The sequence below is a fragment of the Pristiophorus japonicus genome, chromosome X, assembly GCF_044704955.1.
Source record: "Pristiophorus japonicus isolate sPriJap1 chromosome X, sPriJap1.hap1, whole genome shotgun sequence".
In the NCBI taxonomy this organism is placed as follows: domain Eukaryota; kingdom Metazoa; phylum Chordata; class Chondrichthyes; family Pristiophoridae; genus Pristiophorus; species Pristiophorus japonicus.
The window spans coordinates 10585364-10600258 of NC_092010.1; the positions used below are offsets into that span (position 1 = coordinate 10585364).

Below are 14895 nucleotides of genomic sequence, written 5' to 3' on the forward strand. Positions count from 1 at the left end.
TTCCTCCTCAATTTCCTTTCCACAATTGGAGGTCTCCCTACTCCCTACTAATGTAACAAATCCTTTTTAATCTTTGAGCTCCAACCATATCTGCCCCCTTCCTTGTCTACATCGATCCTCTCTGCAGCCCTTGTATTCCCAGTAACCAATACTGCCGTCCCAACTCCTGTCTTATCTGTACTGTCCCTCTCTATATTACATCCCAATATGTTTATTTTCCTCTCTCCTCCAGTTTAGAGTCAGGTTTCTGTTAATGCTTTAAGTCTAGATTCTCCTGTAGAATAATTAGAGATGTGTGCGCTCCTGTTCCAGTTATTAAGTCATCCTTACATTATCCAAGTAAAGAAAACACTTAAGTGTTGATAGGGCAGTAAATGATTATAATTGTAGCTGGACTCGATTTTATCTTGCTTATCGCTGATCTTTTGTGCAGTAACATCACGTAGAATTAGTTTTGAAAATCTTACAGCATATTAATGCTCTGTTGACTGATAGAAACACGATTTTAACTTAAATCTTCTGACTTTGGGCAAAAAAGTTAATAGTGGTTGTGGTAACGCTTCCTTTTTTGTCATTCTCTTAATCAGTATACACAGCAACTTCACTCCCAGTCCCTTCAGAACCTGTTGCATGCGTTAGAATTTTTGTCTGGGAGTCCTGAATGAAACCCACAGCCAGAGCTTCACCTGCATGCACACTTTCATCTGCTGAGAGTGTTTGTACGTGTTTCTCCAGTCACTATGGAAACGGGCAGAAAACAATTATAGACACAGAAAGATACATAGCGGGTAGGAACAGATTTCTTACTGCCTTTCCGTACAGCACGATAACCTTGTCACAACAAGAACCATTGCAAAAGAATTCAAACTACTGGGAAACAAAGAGCTTGCGCTTTCTGGCACACAGCAGAGATTAAACAGTCTCATTCACATATAAAACACTGCAGAAACTGAGAAGCCTCACATGTTTCATCTAGTCATTGTTGACTAATGCACGTCACATCAGCTCAGTCCTTTCTTGAGCTGTAATTTTTTGGAGACAGTAATACTGTCCTGTCACCTGGGACTCACTTCACTGAAGACCTTTCCTGGCTTCAGACATTCGTCCCAAAGCTTACTTCACTGCTCATGGTAAACAAAACTTGGGAGTGCGACTTTTATTTCCAAGGAGAATTAGACTGTAGTCCAGGAACTGGAAATGTTTCTGTGGAACATTATTTGACTTGCCTCCTTGGAGTTCTCCGTGCTCACTCACTGGGCTTAATTCTCTCATGTAATCTTCAAAGGGTCTCGTCTACTTCCAGTGCACAAAACAGCCCCATAATGTTTTCATTCAAGCAATTAAACTGCTGCCATTCAAATGGTGAAAATATTTTGTGAAATGGAATATTCTGGTTTAATACCTTATTTATATAATCGTATATAGTACTATCCACAGCATTGTATAGGGAGAGAGAAACCGAATTGGGTAGAAATTGGTATGCGGATTTATTGATGGGCTTAATGTCAATCATTGACTCGGGAAGGAATCAGATTCCATTTGCTGGGAACAATGGGCCCAAGTTTCCACATGATTCGCGCCTGATTTTTAGGAGCAACTGGTGGAGAACGGACTATTTTAGAAATCGCAATTCTCCACATTTTTTTTTCTGCAGTTCTAGTCAGGTAGAACAGTTCTAGTTTAGAACAGAATTTTTTCTTCAAAAGGGGGCGTGTCCGGCCACTGACGCCTGATTTGAAAGTTTCCACAGTGAAAATGTACTCCAAACTAAAGTAGAATGGAGCCAGTGAAGATTTTTGTAGAACTGAAAAAACCTGTTCTACACATTAAAAAATCAGGCGCAGGTTACAAATTAGGCGTCCGTTACAAATTAGGCGTCCAGAAATTCGACAATAAATCCTTATTTATACTTCTACAAATATTATACAAATAAATCCAACCTGAATAAACATTTATAAGCCAAGAAAAGATTAAATAAACCATCTTCCTACCTGTGTGAAAAAGCCAGGGAGAATTCTGCAGCCGTTCGTGCCGCTGAGCGGGGGGGGGGGGAAGAGGTCAGGTCGGATCGGATCCAGTCCGGGAGTCGGGTCCAGTGGGGGGGGGGTCGGGTCGGGGAGGGGGGGGGTCGGAGAGCGGGTGTCGGGTCAGCGGGGGCCGGGTCTGGTCGGCGGGGGGGGGGGGGGGGGGTGGAGCGGGTGTCTGTTCTTGTCGGGGGCAGGGAGCAGGAGCTGGCCGTGGGAGGAGCCTTATTCACGCAGCCCCAGTGAGGCCATTGGGCCAGGGCTAGGGGCTGCGTGCTTCGGGCCCCTCCCACACAGTTCGGCGCCTGGAGCTACTGCACTTGCGTGCCCACTGTAGCGCGCATGTGCTGAGGTCCCGGCACTGTTTTCAGCGCCGGGACCTGGCTCCGCCCCCCCCACAGCTCGTGCTGGCTGCGCCGAGGGCCAGAAGACCTACAGGTAGATGGAGAATACTGAGGAATTTTTTAGGCGCGAAAAACGGGCGCCCAGCTCGGAGGGGCGCCCGTTTTTTTTTCTTGTGGAAACTTGGGCCCAATAAGAGGAAAGAGAGACGCAAATCAGTCAGGTTTGAAGCGGGAAACTGAGCTTCATGTCTGGGCCCAGAGCTGGAAGCCAAGATTGGGGAGGTCAGTTTTTTTCAGTTAGAAGTTGTCTCGAGGGAATGGTTATGCAAAAAACAGGTTCGTCAGCCCATGAAAGGAATAGGGCATATGGTTTATTATTTTCTTCTCATTCATGGAGGAAGGAAACAAGATTGAGTGAAGAAAGTTGGGTTTCCTTTGACTACTATTCTGTATATTCATTTGTCTGCAAAATATAGCGGCCTAGCGATTCATATCTGGCCTTATCTCACTGAAGTGTTTTCTGTCTACCTTCAGAAAGGTTGGAGATACGCACAATATCAGATCACAAGGTGCTCCAATTGTTACACCCGCGGGTAATACTATTGTTTAATTAGATATTGGGCAATACGGGCACACTCCTGAACACAAGATGCTAGGACTACTTATGGGAGTGACAAGCAGCACTTGACCGTACTGAAGAGAATATCTAGGGCAGAGCCTAAACTTTAACAGTCAAAGATAAAAAACAAGCTCTCCCTTCCCCGAGTACATAATCTAAGCTGGCATTCTTGGACTGAGACATTAAACCTGTTCAGGTAGATGTAAAAGATCTCGACACAACTGGAAGAGTTCTCTCATTGTCCTGGCCAACATTCCTCCCTTAACTAACACCACCAAAAGCAGACCTACAGATCTTTCATCTCACTAGTGTTTGAGGGATCTTGCGGTGTGTAAAATGGCAGCACTCCCTGAGTACTGGCACTGGAGAGTCAGCCTAATGGACTTGAATCCATAATCTTCAGACTTGGAGGCGAGAGAACTATCAACTGATGTATGCATCTTTCTTAGGTTGCTCCTTACTTCTATCTCCTCTCTTTTGTACGTCTGCTAGTGTCTCTGTGCCACTCTTACACTGAAGTACTCAGATTTGGGGGCTGAAATTGCCCTCCGCCCCAAACTGAGCGCACAATTTGAATTAAATGACTATTCATGGGGTGGAGAATAGTGGGAAATTGGCCTCTTTAAATTTTTACATTTGTCCAGGCAGTGTTTGGGACGGCTGAAGGGACGATAGTGCTTTGGGAATGGGACGGAAGGCGGGCGGTGTCGTCAGCGTGATGCAGACGTGCGGGGTCGCGCCAACGCGTAGCAATGTCCCTCCCCTTCAGTTAAAGTGGCGCCCACTGGGTCACAGGGAGGGCTTCGGCCGGGCCAGCGGCCCGGTACCCAAGAGGGGGGCTGCCCGTTGGCGGCCCGACCGAACCCGTGGCCGCCATTGTCGGGCCGCCTTCAGAGTCAGCCAACAATTAAAATAAAATGGCGGCCACGGCGATGCGCCCTTCCCTTTAAGGTCCAGACGCGCTGCCCCGCTACTGGCAGCTTCCCGCCACCGGCAGCTTCCCGCCTGGAAAAGCTGTCGGGGGCACAGAGCGGCGGCGGCTCAACTCCAGCGGGGTAATTTCCCTCGTGGGGCGGAAAGGGGTCGCCGCCGGGCGGTACGGGGTCGGCGCGTGCCCAAAACACAGGAGGGGCGGTAACCGGTTTACGCCGCTGCCCCCGGCCAATTTCTGATGGGTCAGCCCATCCGCCTGGCCCCTGGTCAGAAAGGCCTTACCCCGCCCCATCAGGACCTGAAAGAGGGGGGCAATTTTGGCCCCTTCATGTCTTACCTTTGATGGAGATATTCAGCAAGATGGCGCCAACATGTCAGAGATGTGTACTGGGAATGGGTGGGACGGGCTGTGCAACACATACATGGAGAAAGAAACTGGGACATCAGGGGTCGAGGCTGATGTGTGGGATGAAATAGGTGACAGCCACATGGGGCTCGGAGTGACTGAGCGCCTGGGCACTAGCAAGCTTTTATTTGGCGGGGTGGGTGGGATTTAGGGTTCAGGAGGAAGTGATGTGTGTTTGTGAAGGATTGGGGCAAGATATGGAGAAGATAGATTACCACAGATGCAATGAGAGGGGCAAACTCAAATTTGTGGCCAACAAGGAGGAGAAACACACATCGACAGTGAGACCAGGAGGTAAGGGTACAGTTTATTGAGCCCTCAACTATTCTGGGATTCAATATATATCAGGTTAAACAAGATCGATACTTTTATTTGAGTTTTTAAAATAATCAATCAACAGAAAGTGGAACAAAGATGTCTGGACTGAACAGCTTATACCATCACTTAGCCCCATCTCTCTTTCCTCTCCAAAGTCCTTGAACATGTTGTTGCTCGTTGCCTCTGTTGCATCCCTCCCAACCCCTTGACAACCAAGCCAAGCTTCCCCCAAGGTTCCACCCTCTCAAGTTTCTCTCCCATCTCCCCTCATGCCCTCTCCAAGCTCACCTTGGCCACAAGATCAACTATTGCCCTCTTGACCCTCGTCCCACTAAACGGCTGACCATCAAACAGACCTCCACGTTAGCTGACATAAACAGTTCTCTCTCCTCAGGTACTGTCCTCCTCTCCTTCAAATCTGCCGTCATCGCCCCACTCCTCAAAAAACCAACCCTCAACCCCTCTGTCCTTGCAAACTACTGCCCCATCTCCAGTCCTCCCTTTCCTCTCCAAAGTGATTGAACGTGTTGTCGCCTCCCAAATCCGTGCCCATCTTTCCCTCAACTCCATGTTTGAACCTCTCCAAACAGGTATCCACTCCTCCCACAACCCTAACCAATGTCAAACATTTTCCTTCCTCCTCCCCCCATCCCCTTTTGCAGCCTTTGACACAATTGACCTGCTCCATGTCACTGTATGGGCAAACCCGGGGACTGCAACAAAACTCCATTGAAATCCTCACCCAATATTACTGGACCACTCAAAAGAGTGAACATGGTTACAAAACTATTGTTAAACATTTATTTACAAAGGGTTAGTTTCGTTCTTAGCTACAATCTTATTATTTTGTCCATCGAGCAGTTAGGTGGAAGAATGCCCACTGCAACTATATTATGTGACTGTTACTTAAGTGCTTGTTTATCTTCCGTAAAATAAATTCACGGGCTACTTTAAACTTAAAACAAGGTCCAATCAGATGCTCGACCAATCTCAAAGACAAAGGAGCTAAAAACAATCAGACAAGGTTTGCTGTTCATTACTTGGGACATTACGGACAGCTTACCTAGATCCTAAGACAAGGGTGTAGAGACTCACGAAATTATGAGAAGCTGGCATTTGGCAATGAGGGTAGCAAAATAACCTACAGTAATGTTAGAGAAGACCCTAAAATGCAACTGTCCCATTCACTAAATACAACACAAGCAGCATGACTGATTTAACATACAGCAGTTAGCACATTCTTTTTCTGGCTCCCACGTCAGCTGATATTGTTAACGGTTCTCTCCTCGGGTACTGTCTTCCTCTCCTCTAAATCTGCCGTCATCACCCCACGCCTCAAAAAAACAACCCTTGACCCTCCGTCCTTTCAAACTACCGCCCCATCTCCAACCTCCCTTTCCTCTCCAAAGTCCTTGAACGTGTTGTCGCCTCCCAAATCCGTGTCCATCTTTACCGCAACTCCATGTTTGAATCACTTCAATCGGGTTTTTATCCCTGTCACAGGACCGAAACGGCTCTCATCAGTCACAAATAACATCCTTTGTGACTGACAAAAGTAAACTATCCCTCCTCGTCCTTCTGGACCTGTCTGCAGCCTTTGACACGGTTGACCACTCCATCCCCCTCCAACACCTCTCCACCATCGTCCAGCTGGGTGGGACTGCACTCGCCTGGTTCCATTCTTATCTGTCTCATCGTAGCCAGAGAATCACCTGCAACGGCTTCTCTTCCCACTCCCGCATCGTTACCTCTGGTCTAACCTTGGCCCCCTCCTATTTCACATCTACATGTTGCCCCTTGTCGACATCATCCGAAAACACGGCGTCAGTTTCCACATGTACGCTGAAACACCCAGCTCTACCTCACCATCACTTCACTCGACCCCTCCACGGTCTCTAAATTGTCAGACTGCTTGTCCCACATCCAGTTCTGGATGAGCAGAAATTTTCTCCAATTAAATATTGGGAAGGCCGAAGCCATTGTTTTCGGTCCCCGTCACAAACTCCGTTCCCTCGCCACTGACTCCATCCCTCTCCCCAACTCCTGTCTGAGGCTGAACCAGACTGTTCGCACCTTGGTGTATTATTTGACCCCGAAATGAGCTTCCGACCACACATCTGCAGCATAACTAAGGCCGCCTATTTCCACCTCCGTAACATCGCCTATCTCCACCCTTGCCTCAGCTCATCCACTGCTGAAGCCCTCATCCATTCCTTTATAACCTCTAGACTTGACTATTCCAATGCACTCCTGACTTGCCTCCCACATTCTACCCTACGTAAACGAGGTGATCCAAAACTCAGCTGCCCGTGTCCTAACTCACACCAAGTCTCGCTCACCTATCACCCCCTGTGCTCGCTGACCTACATTGGCTCCCGGTTAAACAATGCCTCGATTTCAAAACTCTCAACCTTATTTTCAAATCCCTCCCTATCTCCGTAATCACCTCCACAACCCCTGACATAGCTGCGCTCCTCTAATTCTGCCTTCTTGAGCATCCCTGATTAGAATCGCTTAACCTTTGGTGGCTGTGCCTTCTGTTGCCTGGGCCCCAAGCTCTGGAACTCGTTCCCTAAACCTCTCCGCCTCTCTATCTCTCTTTCCCCCTTCAAGACGCTCCTTAAAAACCTACTTCTTTGACCAACCTGTGCTAGTTTCTACTTATGCGGCTCAGTATCAAATTTTTAAATCTCATAACACTCCTGTGAAGCGCCTTGAGACATTTCACTACGTTAAAGGTGCTATATAAATACAAGTTGGTGTTGTTATGGATGCCTTTGAGGTGGGATTCCTTGTAAACACATTAGATGCAAGAATTTGAACTCTTATAGATAATATAACATGAGTGAAGCTTTGTAGTGTTTCCAACTTGTTTTTCTTTTTGCCGGTGGCAGGAATCATGGCCGAGAACAGTGGTGCGTGAATCAGATCACGTGAGCTGAACTGCAGTGGTATCAGGTACCATTTACATGAATATTGCAGCGAAATGGCACACATGGTAGAGATCTATACCTTATTAAAAATTGCACGCTTGCTATCTGCAAAACCAAATGTCTTCTCGTCGCAGTTTCTGTCACACTTCTATTATTATAAATTCCTATGTCCATATTTCCATACCCTGGTCATGTTGTAATGGCAACATCTGGCCAAGTGGTGGCAGCGTGGAGCTCCCTCAGGGCTCCACCACAAGCTTGCTTTGCACCAACTGATTTTTTCCATTTGGGTTAATTAATGTTGAACTTTTACATTTCTATTTTGTGTTTTGATTTTGTATTATGTTTCTTTCCTCTGGGCTTTAAAACTATTTTCTACTCACCACTGGGGAGCTTACCCTGCTCCCTCTTAGCCCTCCTCTTGGGCTCCACACTGCTTGTGGTAATCTAATACCCTGTTATAAAGAAATTCTGCTGCCCCACTGACATGCTATAACTCTCCCCCTACTCTTTTAACCAGCTAATGTGGCTCCTTCTGGCTGAGAGGCTCTGCCTCTCTCCCCATTTTTATCTGCCAGGCTCTGTCGTCAGCCCTCCTCCTGCTGTTTCAAAATGGTGGCACACTGCTACTTGCAGTCACATGCACCTTGATTACAAAGAATTCGTCTCCCAATCGACCTTGCTACAACCAACCTCAACAACAAATAAATCTCCTCCACTGGGCCAGACCTTGTTTTCCTTTGAAAATTTGTTTGCTCTCATTGCACTCCAGCTCCGTATGGATTTGAACATTATCCCGACCTCAGTCCCCACTCCCATGAGACCCACTCCTGTTCATTACTGACCTAAACTCTCCCCTCCCAGATTCTGCCAGCTCTTTACCATAAAATGAATCATTTCCTTGACATTCATTTTGAACACTTCTCCCCATTCCTCGCCAGATGGCTGTTTCCAACCCACCTGCCTCATTTTCAACACTATTTCCCAATCTGCTCCATGTAGAAAGAAATCAACTTACTTTTCAAAAATTCTCTCCGTGTCCATCCACACTGCTCTCTTTCCCGCCCATCCGCTCCCATTACCCACCTCCTTGCCCCGCTTTCTTCTTCATTTCCTCCCCCCCATATCACACCCTCATCTTCTGCATATTCAAACATTACATACCTCTATCGCTGCTATATCATACATCAAAACTCTTCTTTTGCGTAACTCTCATTTACTTCCTGCAACATTTTCTCTATCCCATTCTTTGGACTCATTGCATCACCAGGGAGATCCACTGGGATCAAAAAACAACAATGAAAGCTGTTACAGCCAATGTCTTGTGTTTAAATGGAGGGATTAAGTGTTTGAGAAGAATGCAATTGGTCTGCATAATCACCAAACATGTTGCAGTGTTAATATAGCAATGCAAGGGTACAAAGACCAGGTCCTGCTTGGACTTTATACAGCTGTAGAGCATTGGCCGAGGCTCACAGAAATGTTAAGACTTCAGTTTCATACCTGCATGATAGGCCACTGATCCTCTACTCCAGCCTGGATGCCGATTTTTTGGGTAGTCCTAAAAAAGGAAAAGAAAAGTAATCAAATACTTTGCTGAGGGCTTTTCCCTGTGTAAGGAGGAACATCAATGCACAAACACCAACAGTTCTACAACTAGAATGAATAGCTACAGGAGAGATTGCTTTCCTCAGTGTGCAACGATTTGGATTATTATAGTTTGAGAGGAATTCTAGTAACGTATTTATTCCTTCAATTAATTATTTTGTGTTAAGGTGAGAAATTTAAGTGCAAAAGAATGGACCACTTTCCATTTCAGAAACCCAGCATCAGGTGCAGCATGGGTTAGATACAGAGTAAAGCTCCCTCTACACTGTCCCATCAAACACTCACAGGGCAGGTACAGCATGGGTTAGATACAGGGTAAAGCTCCCTCTACACTGTCCCATCAAACACTCACAGGGCAGGTACAGCACGGGTTAGATACAGAGTAAAGCTCCCTCTACACTGTCCCATCAAACACTCCCATCGCAGGTACAGGGGGTTAGATACAGAGTAAAGCTCACTCTACACTGTCCCATCAAACACTCCCAGGGCAGGTACAGGGGGTTAGATACAGAGTAAAGCTCACTCTACACTGTCCCATCACACACTCACAGGGCAGGTACAGCACGGGGTTAGATACAGGGTAAAGCTCCCTCTACACAGTCTGCATCAAATACTCACAGGGCAGGTACAGCATGGGTTAGATACAAAGTTCTAGCCAACTGTCTAACTAGGGAGTTAGACAGGGCTTTAAATTAAATGGGGGGGGGTCGCAGTAGAGAGCAATCTAGAATGCTAAAGAGAAAAGAAAAGGAAGCAATGCAGGAAAGTGATTGTGGTAAGGATAACCAGATTATGTCAGGAAGGGACAGAGCATACAAACAAAAGAGTGCACTAACAGTGTCCAGGTAAGAAAAAATAGCGATAAGACAAATAGGGTGTAGTACAAAATAATGTTAAGATGTCTAATAATGTTAAAAAGACAAATCTAAAAGCACTGTATCTGAATGCACGAAGTATCCGTAATAAGGTAGACAAATTAACAGTGCAAATAGATGTAAATGGATACGATATATTTGCAATTACAGAGACATGGTTGCAGGGTGACCAGGGTTGAGAACTGAATATCCAAGAATATTCGATATTTAAGAAAAACAGGCAAAAAGGAAGAGGGGGTGGTGTGGCGTTGTTAGTAAAGGATGAAATCCGAGCAATAGTGAGAAAGGATGTTGGCTCAGAAAATCAAGATGTAGAATCAGTCTGGGTGGAGCCAAGGAGCATCATCATCATCTTAGGCAGTCCCTCGAAGCGAGGATGACTTGCTTCCACGCCAAAAAAGGGATGAGTTCACAGGTGTTTCAATGAAGGACCTAATATTCCAGGAACCGAACTACATGTTGAAGGGTGGAAGATGCCTGTGTGTGGATTTTCTTTTTTTTTTAAACGTGTGGTGGCCGTTGCACACCAGCCACCACACAGGCTTAACTGAGACCATCAGCGGCAGGAGTGGCGAGCGGCAGCCCCTGGACAGCGTGGCGGCCCCGACCTGCTAGCTAACAAGCACCAAGGGGCAGAAAACATTGGTGGGTGCTGCCTACAGGCCTCGAAGCAGTAGTGGTAATGTAGGGGATGGCATCAAACAGGAAATTAGAGATGCATGTAACAAGGGTACTACTGTAATCACAGGTGACTTTAATCTACATATAGACTGGCCACCGCCTAGGTGGAGAAAGTGCATCCGGGAAGGCGTTGAGCTCTTTGAATCTCAACGCTGAGAGCGTGAAGAGGTCAAGCGCAGGCAGCGTGCGGCAAACCAGTCCCACCCAACCCTTCCCTCAGCTAATGTCTGTCCCACCTGAGACAGTGTATTGTGGCTCTCGGACTGTTCAGCCACCAAAGAACTCACTTCAGGAGTGGAAGCAAGTCTTCCTCGATCCTGAGGGACTGCCTATGATGAGGAGACTGGCCAAAGCAAATTAGAAATAATACTGTGGCAGATGAATTCCTGGAGTGTGTACAAGATGTTTTTTAGACCAGTATGTTGAGGAGCCTACTAGGGAACAGGCTATCCTAGATTGGGTATTGTGCAATGAGAAGGGGTTAATTAACAGTCTTGTTGTGCGGGGTCCTTTAGGGAAGAGTGACCATTTCATGATTGAATTTCTTATTAAGATGGAAAGTGAAGTAATCCAATCCGAAACTAGGGTCTTAAATCTAAACAAAGGAGACTACGATGGTATGAGGAATGAATTGGCTATGATAGATTGGGAAGAGTCATTAAAAAACATGACAGTGGATAGGCAATGGCTAACATTTAAGCAACAAATGCATGAATTGCAACAGTTATACATTCCTTTCTGGTGTAAAAACACAAAAGGAAAAGTGGCCCAACCATGGCTAACAAAAGAAATTAAGGATAGTATTAGATCCAAAGAGGAGTTACACAAAGTTGCCAGAAAAAGTATCAAGCTTGAGGATTGGGAGCAGTTTGGAATTCAGCAAAAAAGGACCAAGAGATTGATCAAGAGGGGAAAAATATAGTATGAGAGTAAATTTGCAAGGAACATAAAAACCGACTGCAAAAGTTTCTACAAGTACGTAAAAAGAAAAAGATTAGTGAAGATAAATGTAGGTCCTTTACAGTCAGAAACGAGAAAATTTATAATGAGGAACAAGGAAATGGCAGAACAATTAAATAAATACTTTGGTTCTGTCTTCACGGACGAGGACACAAATAATGTCCCAGAAATGCTAGGGAACCAAGGGTCCAGTGAGCAAGAGGAATTAAAGAAAATGGTTATTAGTAAGGAAATAGTGCTGGAGAAACTAATGGGACTGGAGGCCGATAAATCCCCAGGGCCTGATGATCTGCATCCCAGAGTACTAAAAGAGGTAGCCATGGAAATAGTGGATGCATTGATTGTCATCTTCCAAAATTCTATAGATTATGGAACAGTTCCTGCAGATTGGAGGGTAGGAAATGTAACCCGACTATTTAAAATAGGAGGGAAGAGAGAAAACGGGGAACTACAGACCGGTTAGCCTGACATCAGTAGTAGGGAAATACTAGAGTCTATTATATCATCATCATAAACAGTCCCTCGAAACGAGAATGACTTGCTTCCACGCCAAAAACCAAATTAGTACAATGTCCCATCAAACACTCCCAGGGCAGGTACAGCACGGGTTAGATACAGAGTAAAGCTCCCTCTACACTGTCCCATCAAACATTCCCAGGGCAGGTACAGTACGGGGTTATATATAGAGTAAAGCTCCCTCTACACTGTCCCATCAAACACTCCCAGGGCAGGTACAGCACGGGTTAGATACAGAGTAAAGCTCCCTCTGCACTGTCCCATCAAACATTCCCAGGGCAGGTACAGTATGGGGTTATATACAGAGTAAAGCTCCCTCTACACTATCCCATCAAACACTCCACGGGCAGATACAGCACAGGGTTAGATACAGAGTAAAGCTCCCTCTACACTGTCCCATCAAATGCTCCCAGCGCAGGTACAGGGGATTAGCTACAGAGTAAAGCTCCCTCTACACTGTCCCATCAAACACGCGCAGGGCAGGTACAGCACGGGTTAGATACAGAGTAAAGCTCCCTCGACACTGTCCCATCAAACACTGCCAGAGCAGGTACAGCACGGGTTAGATACAGAGTAAAGCTCCCTCGACACTGTCCCATCAAACACTGCCAGAGCAGGTACAGCACGGGTTAGATACAGAGTAAAGCTCCCTCGACACTGTCCCATCAAACACTGCCAGAGCAGGTACAGCACGGGGTTAGATACATTGCGGCCTTTTGATGCTCTGCCCAAGTCCCAGAAGAGCACTCCCACTGTATCAGTCTGACAGTTTGCCCAAGCAGTCATTATTTGACCAGAGAGTGTGCCAAATCAGTGGCATATTAAGGGTTTTAATAGTGGAACATATATATATATATTTCAGAGCAACATGATTACATTTACCTACTTTGTGTCTTTCAATAACCTTCATTAAAGTTCTCACTTCAAGGCCTCGGGCTGTCTGAAAAGCCTGGGCTGCAACAGAAATTGTTAACTGACAACAGCTGGGCAGAGATCCCAACCAATTCTGTGTGGCCTGAGCAGTGAGCATACTTGTGTGGCCAGCAATCGGAGCATCGTGAGGTGCAGGTGAAGGGACATTTGCCCAATGCTGTGAATATCGCCGGCTCTTTGCTTTTCCCCACAAGACTTTGAAAAACTGGAGCTGGAATTCTCAAAGCTTTATTTTAGGCAAGTGATGACATTTAAATGTATTAATAACTGTTCCTTTTGTGTGATGAACTGCTCACAGAGACAACACCCGTGGATAGAGCAGCTGTGTTTTCTTTGTTGACTATTAGAAACCAAAACAGATTGTTTGACAAAAGATTTCTTTTCAGGCACACCCCTCTATTAAGTTTTTTAAAAAACTCTTCTTTTGAGGTTTCAGAAAAGAAAGACTTGCATTTATATAGCAGCTTTCACAACCTCAGGACGTCCCAAAGCGCTTTACAGCTAAAGTACTTTTGAAGTGCAGTCACTGTTGTTATGTGGGAAACACAGCAGTCAATACGCGCACAGCAAGCTCCCACACACAGCAATGTGATCATGACCAGATCATCTGTTTCAGTGATGTTGGCCCCAAGACACTGGAGAACTCCTCCACTCCTTTCTGAATGGTGCCATGCAATGTTTCCTCTTGATTTATTTTTTCGGTGCATGAGCCCTTTAACTGTCTGCGCGGCACATTCAAATTTCTGCGCCTGCATAGTTTTCCCCAGACAAAAGTGGTGTGTGCAGGACCGCAAACCCGCTGCCCGGCTTTACGGGAACATTGGTGCCATGGGATCTTTGACATCCAGCTGAGTTTGGCTCACTTGGTTTAACGTCTCATCCGAAAAACGGATGAATTATATATCTATTAGAACATCTAAATGATCAACTTTTAAGCATATTAGGAGGCAATTTGTATCTCTTTATGGAAATGTGTGTTAGTAAAGACTGCATAAGTTGGCAAACTCACTAATAGTGCACTGAAGGGCCATGCATGCACTTTTGCCCTGTTGACATGGGCTGGGAGCACACTGGCTGTGATTTTCCATTGATCAATTCAGCCGGCAGCAGAAGCATGGAAAGCAGAATCTTGACCCTTAAACGCAGGCAGTGATGCAAGAGCAGGAAGTAGCTGAGCATCGAGTGCAAAAGGTGCTGGACCGGGTTCGGGAGTTGGGGAGTGACTAAATTGCATAATCGCCCCTCCCCCACCAGACTGCGTTCCTTCCCAATGGTCTGAACGGTGCCCCGGACAGTTTGATTCCCATTCACTTGGACTTCCCTCCTCTGCAAGGCTATTAGACCCTGCTCCCTCCTTATACTGCCAGACCCTGGCCTGCAGTGCTCCAAAACCCAGTCCTAGGCCTGCTGGATCCCTGGACCCTCGATCCCAGGCCCCTCCTGCACTCACAAACCCAGAGACTGCATTCCTTGTGCTGTCTGATCCCAATGTCGATTGCTAAAGATGGAAGCAATGGGCACGCACGGCTGGATACAGGCAGCTCAGTTTGGGAGCCTTGGAGTTGTGTGTCGAATGGGAGGACAGGAAGAATGGATTAACTGAGCGGTGCCAAAAAGACGGGAGAGAGTTTCAGTGGCAGAGCAGCTTAAGGCAGATTGGAGGCAGTCAATGATGCAGAGGCAGAAAGAAAGCAGTTGGCGAGGGATAGGATGTACGCTCTGAAACTCAGCTCCATGTCAAACAG

The 14895-nt window shown here is 46.3% G+C and overlaps 1 protein-coding gene across 4 annotated transcripts in view; it reads right to left on the minus strand.

Annotated features, from left to right (window-relative positions):
• The window catches only part of LOC139241030 (SPRY domain-containing protein 3-like), a 313798-nt gene that overhangs the window by 70996 nt on the left and 227907 nt on the right, over positions 1-14895 (minus strand). For all 4 annotated transcript variants that reach the window (XM_070869751.1, XM_070869752.1, XM_070869748.1 and 1 more), the window contains exon 8: positions 9081-9138. In XM_070869751.1, coding sequence (XP_070725852.1) covers positions 9081-9138 — 58 coding nt within the window. The remainder of the gene's footprint in view (positions 1-9080; positions 9139-14895) is intronic.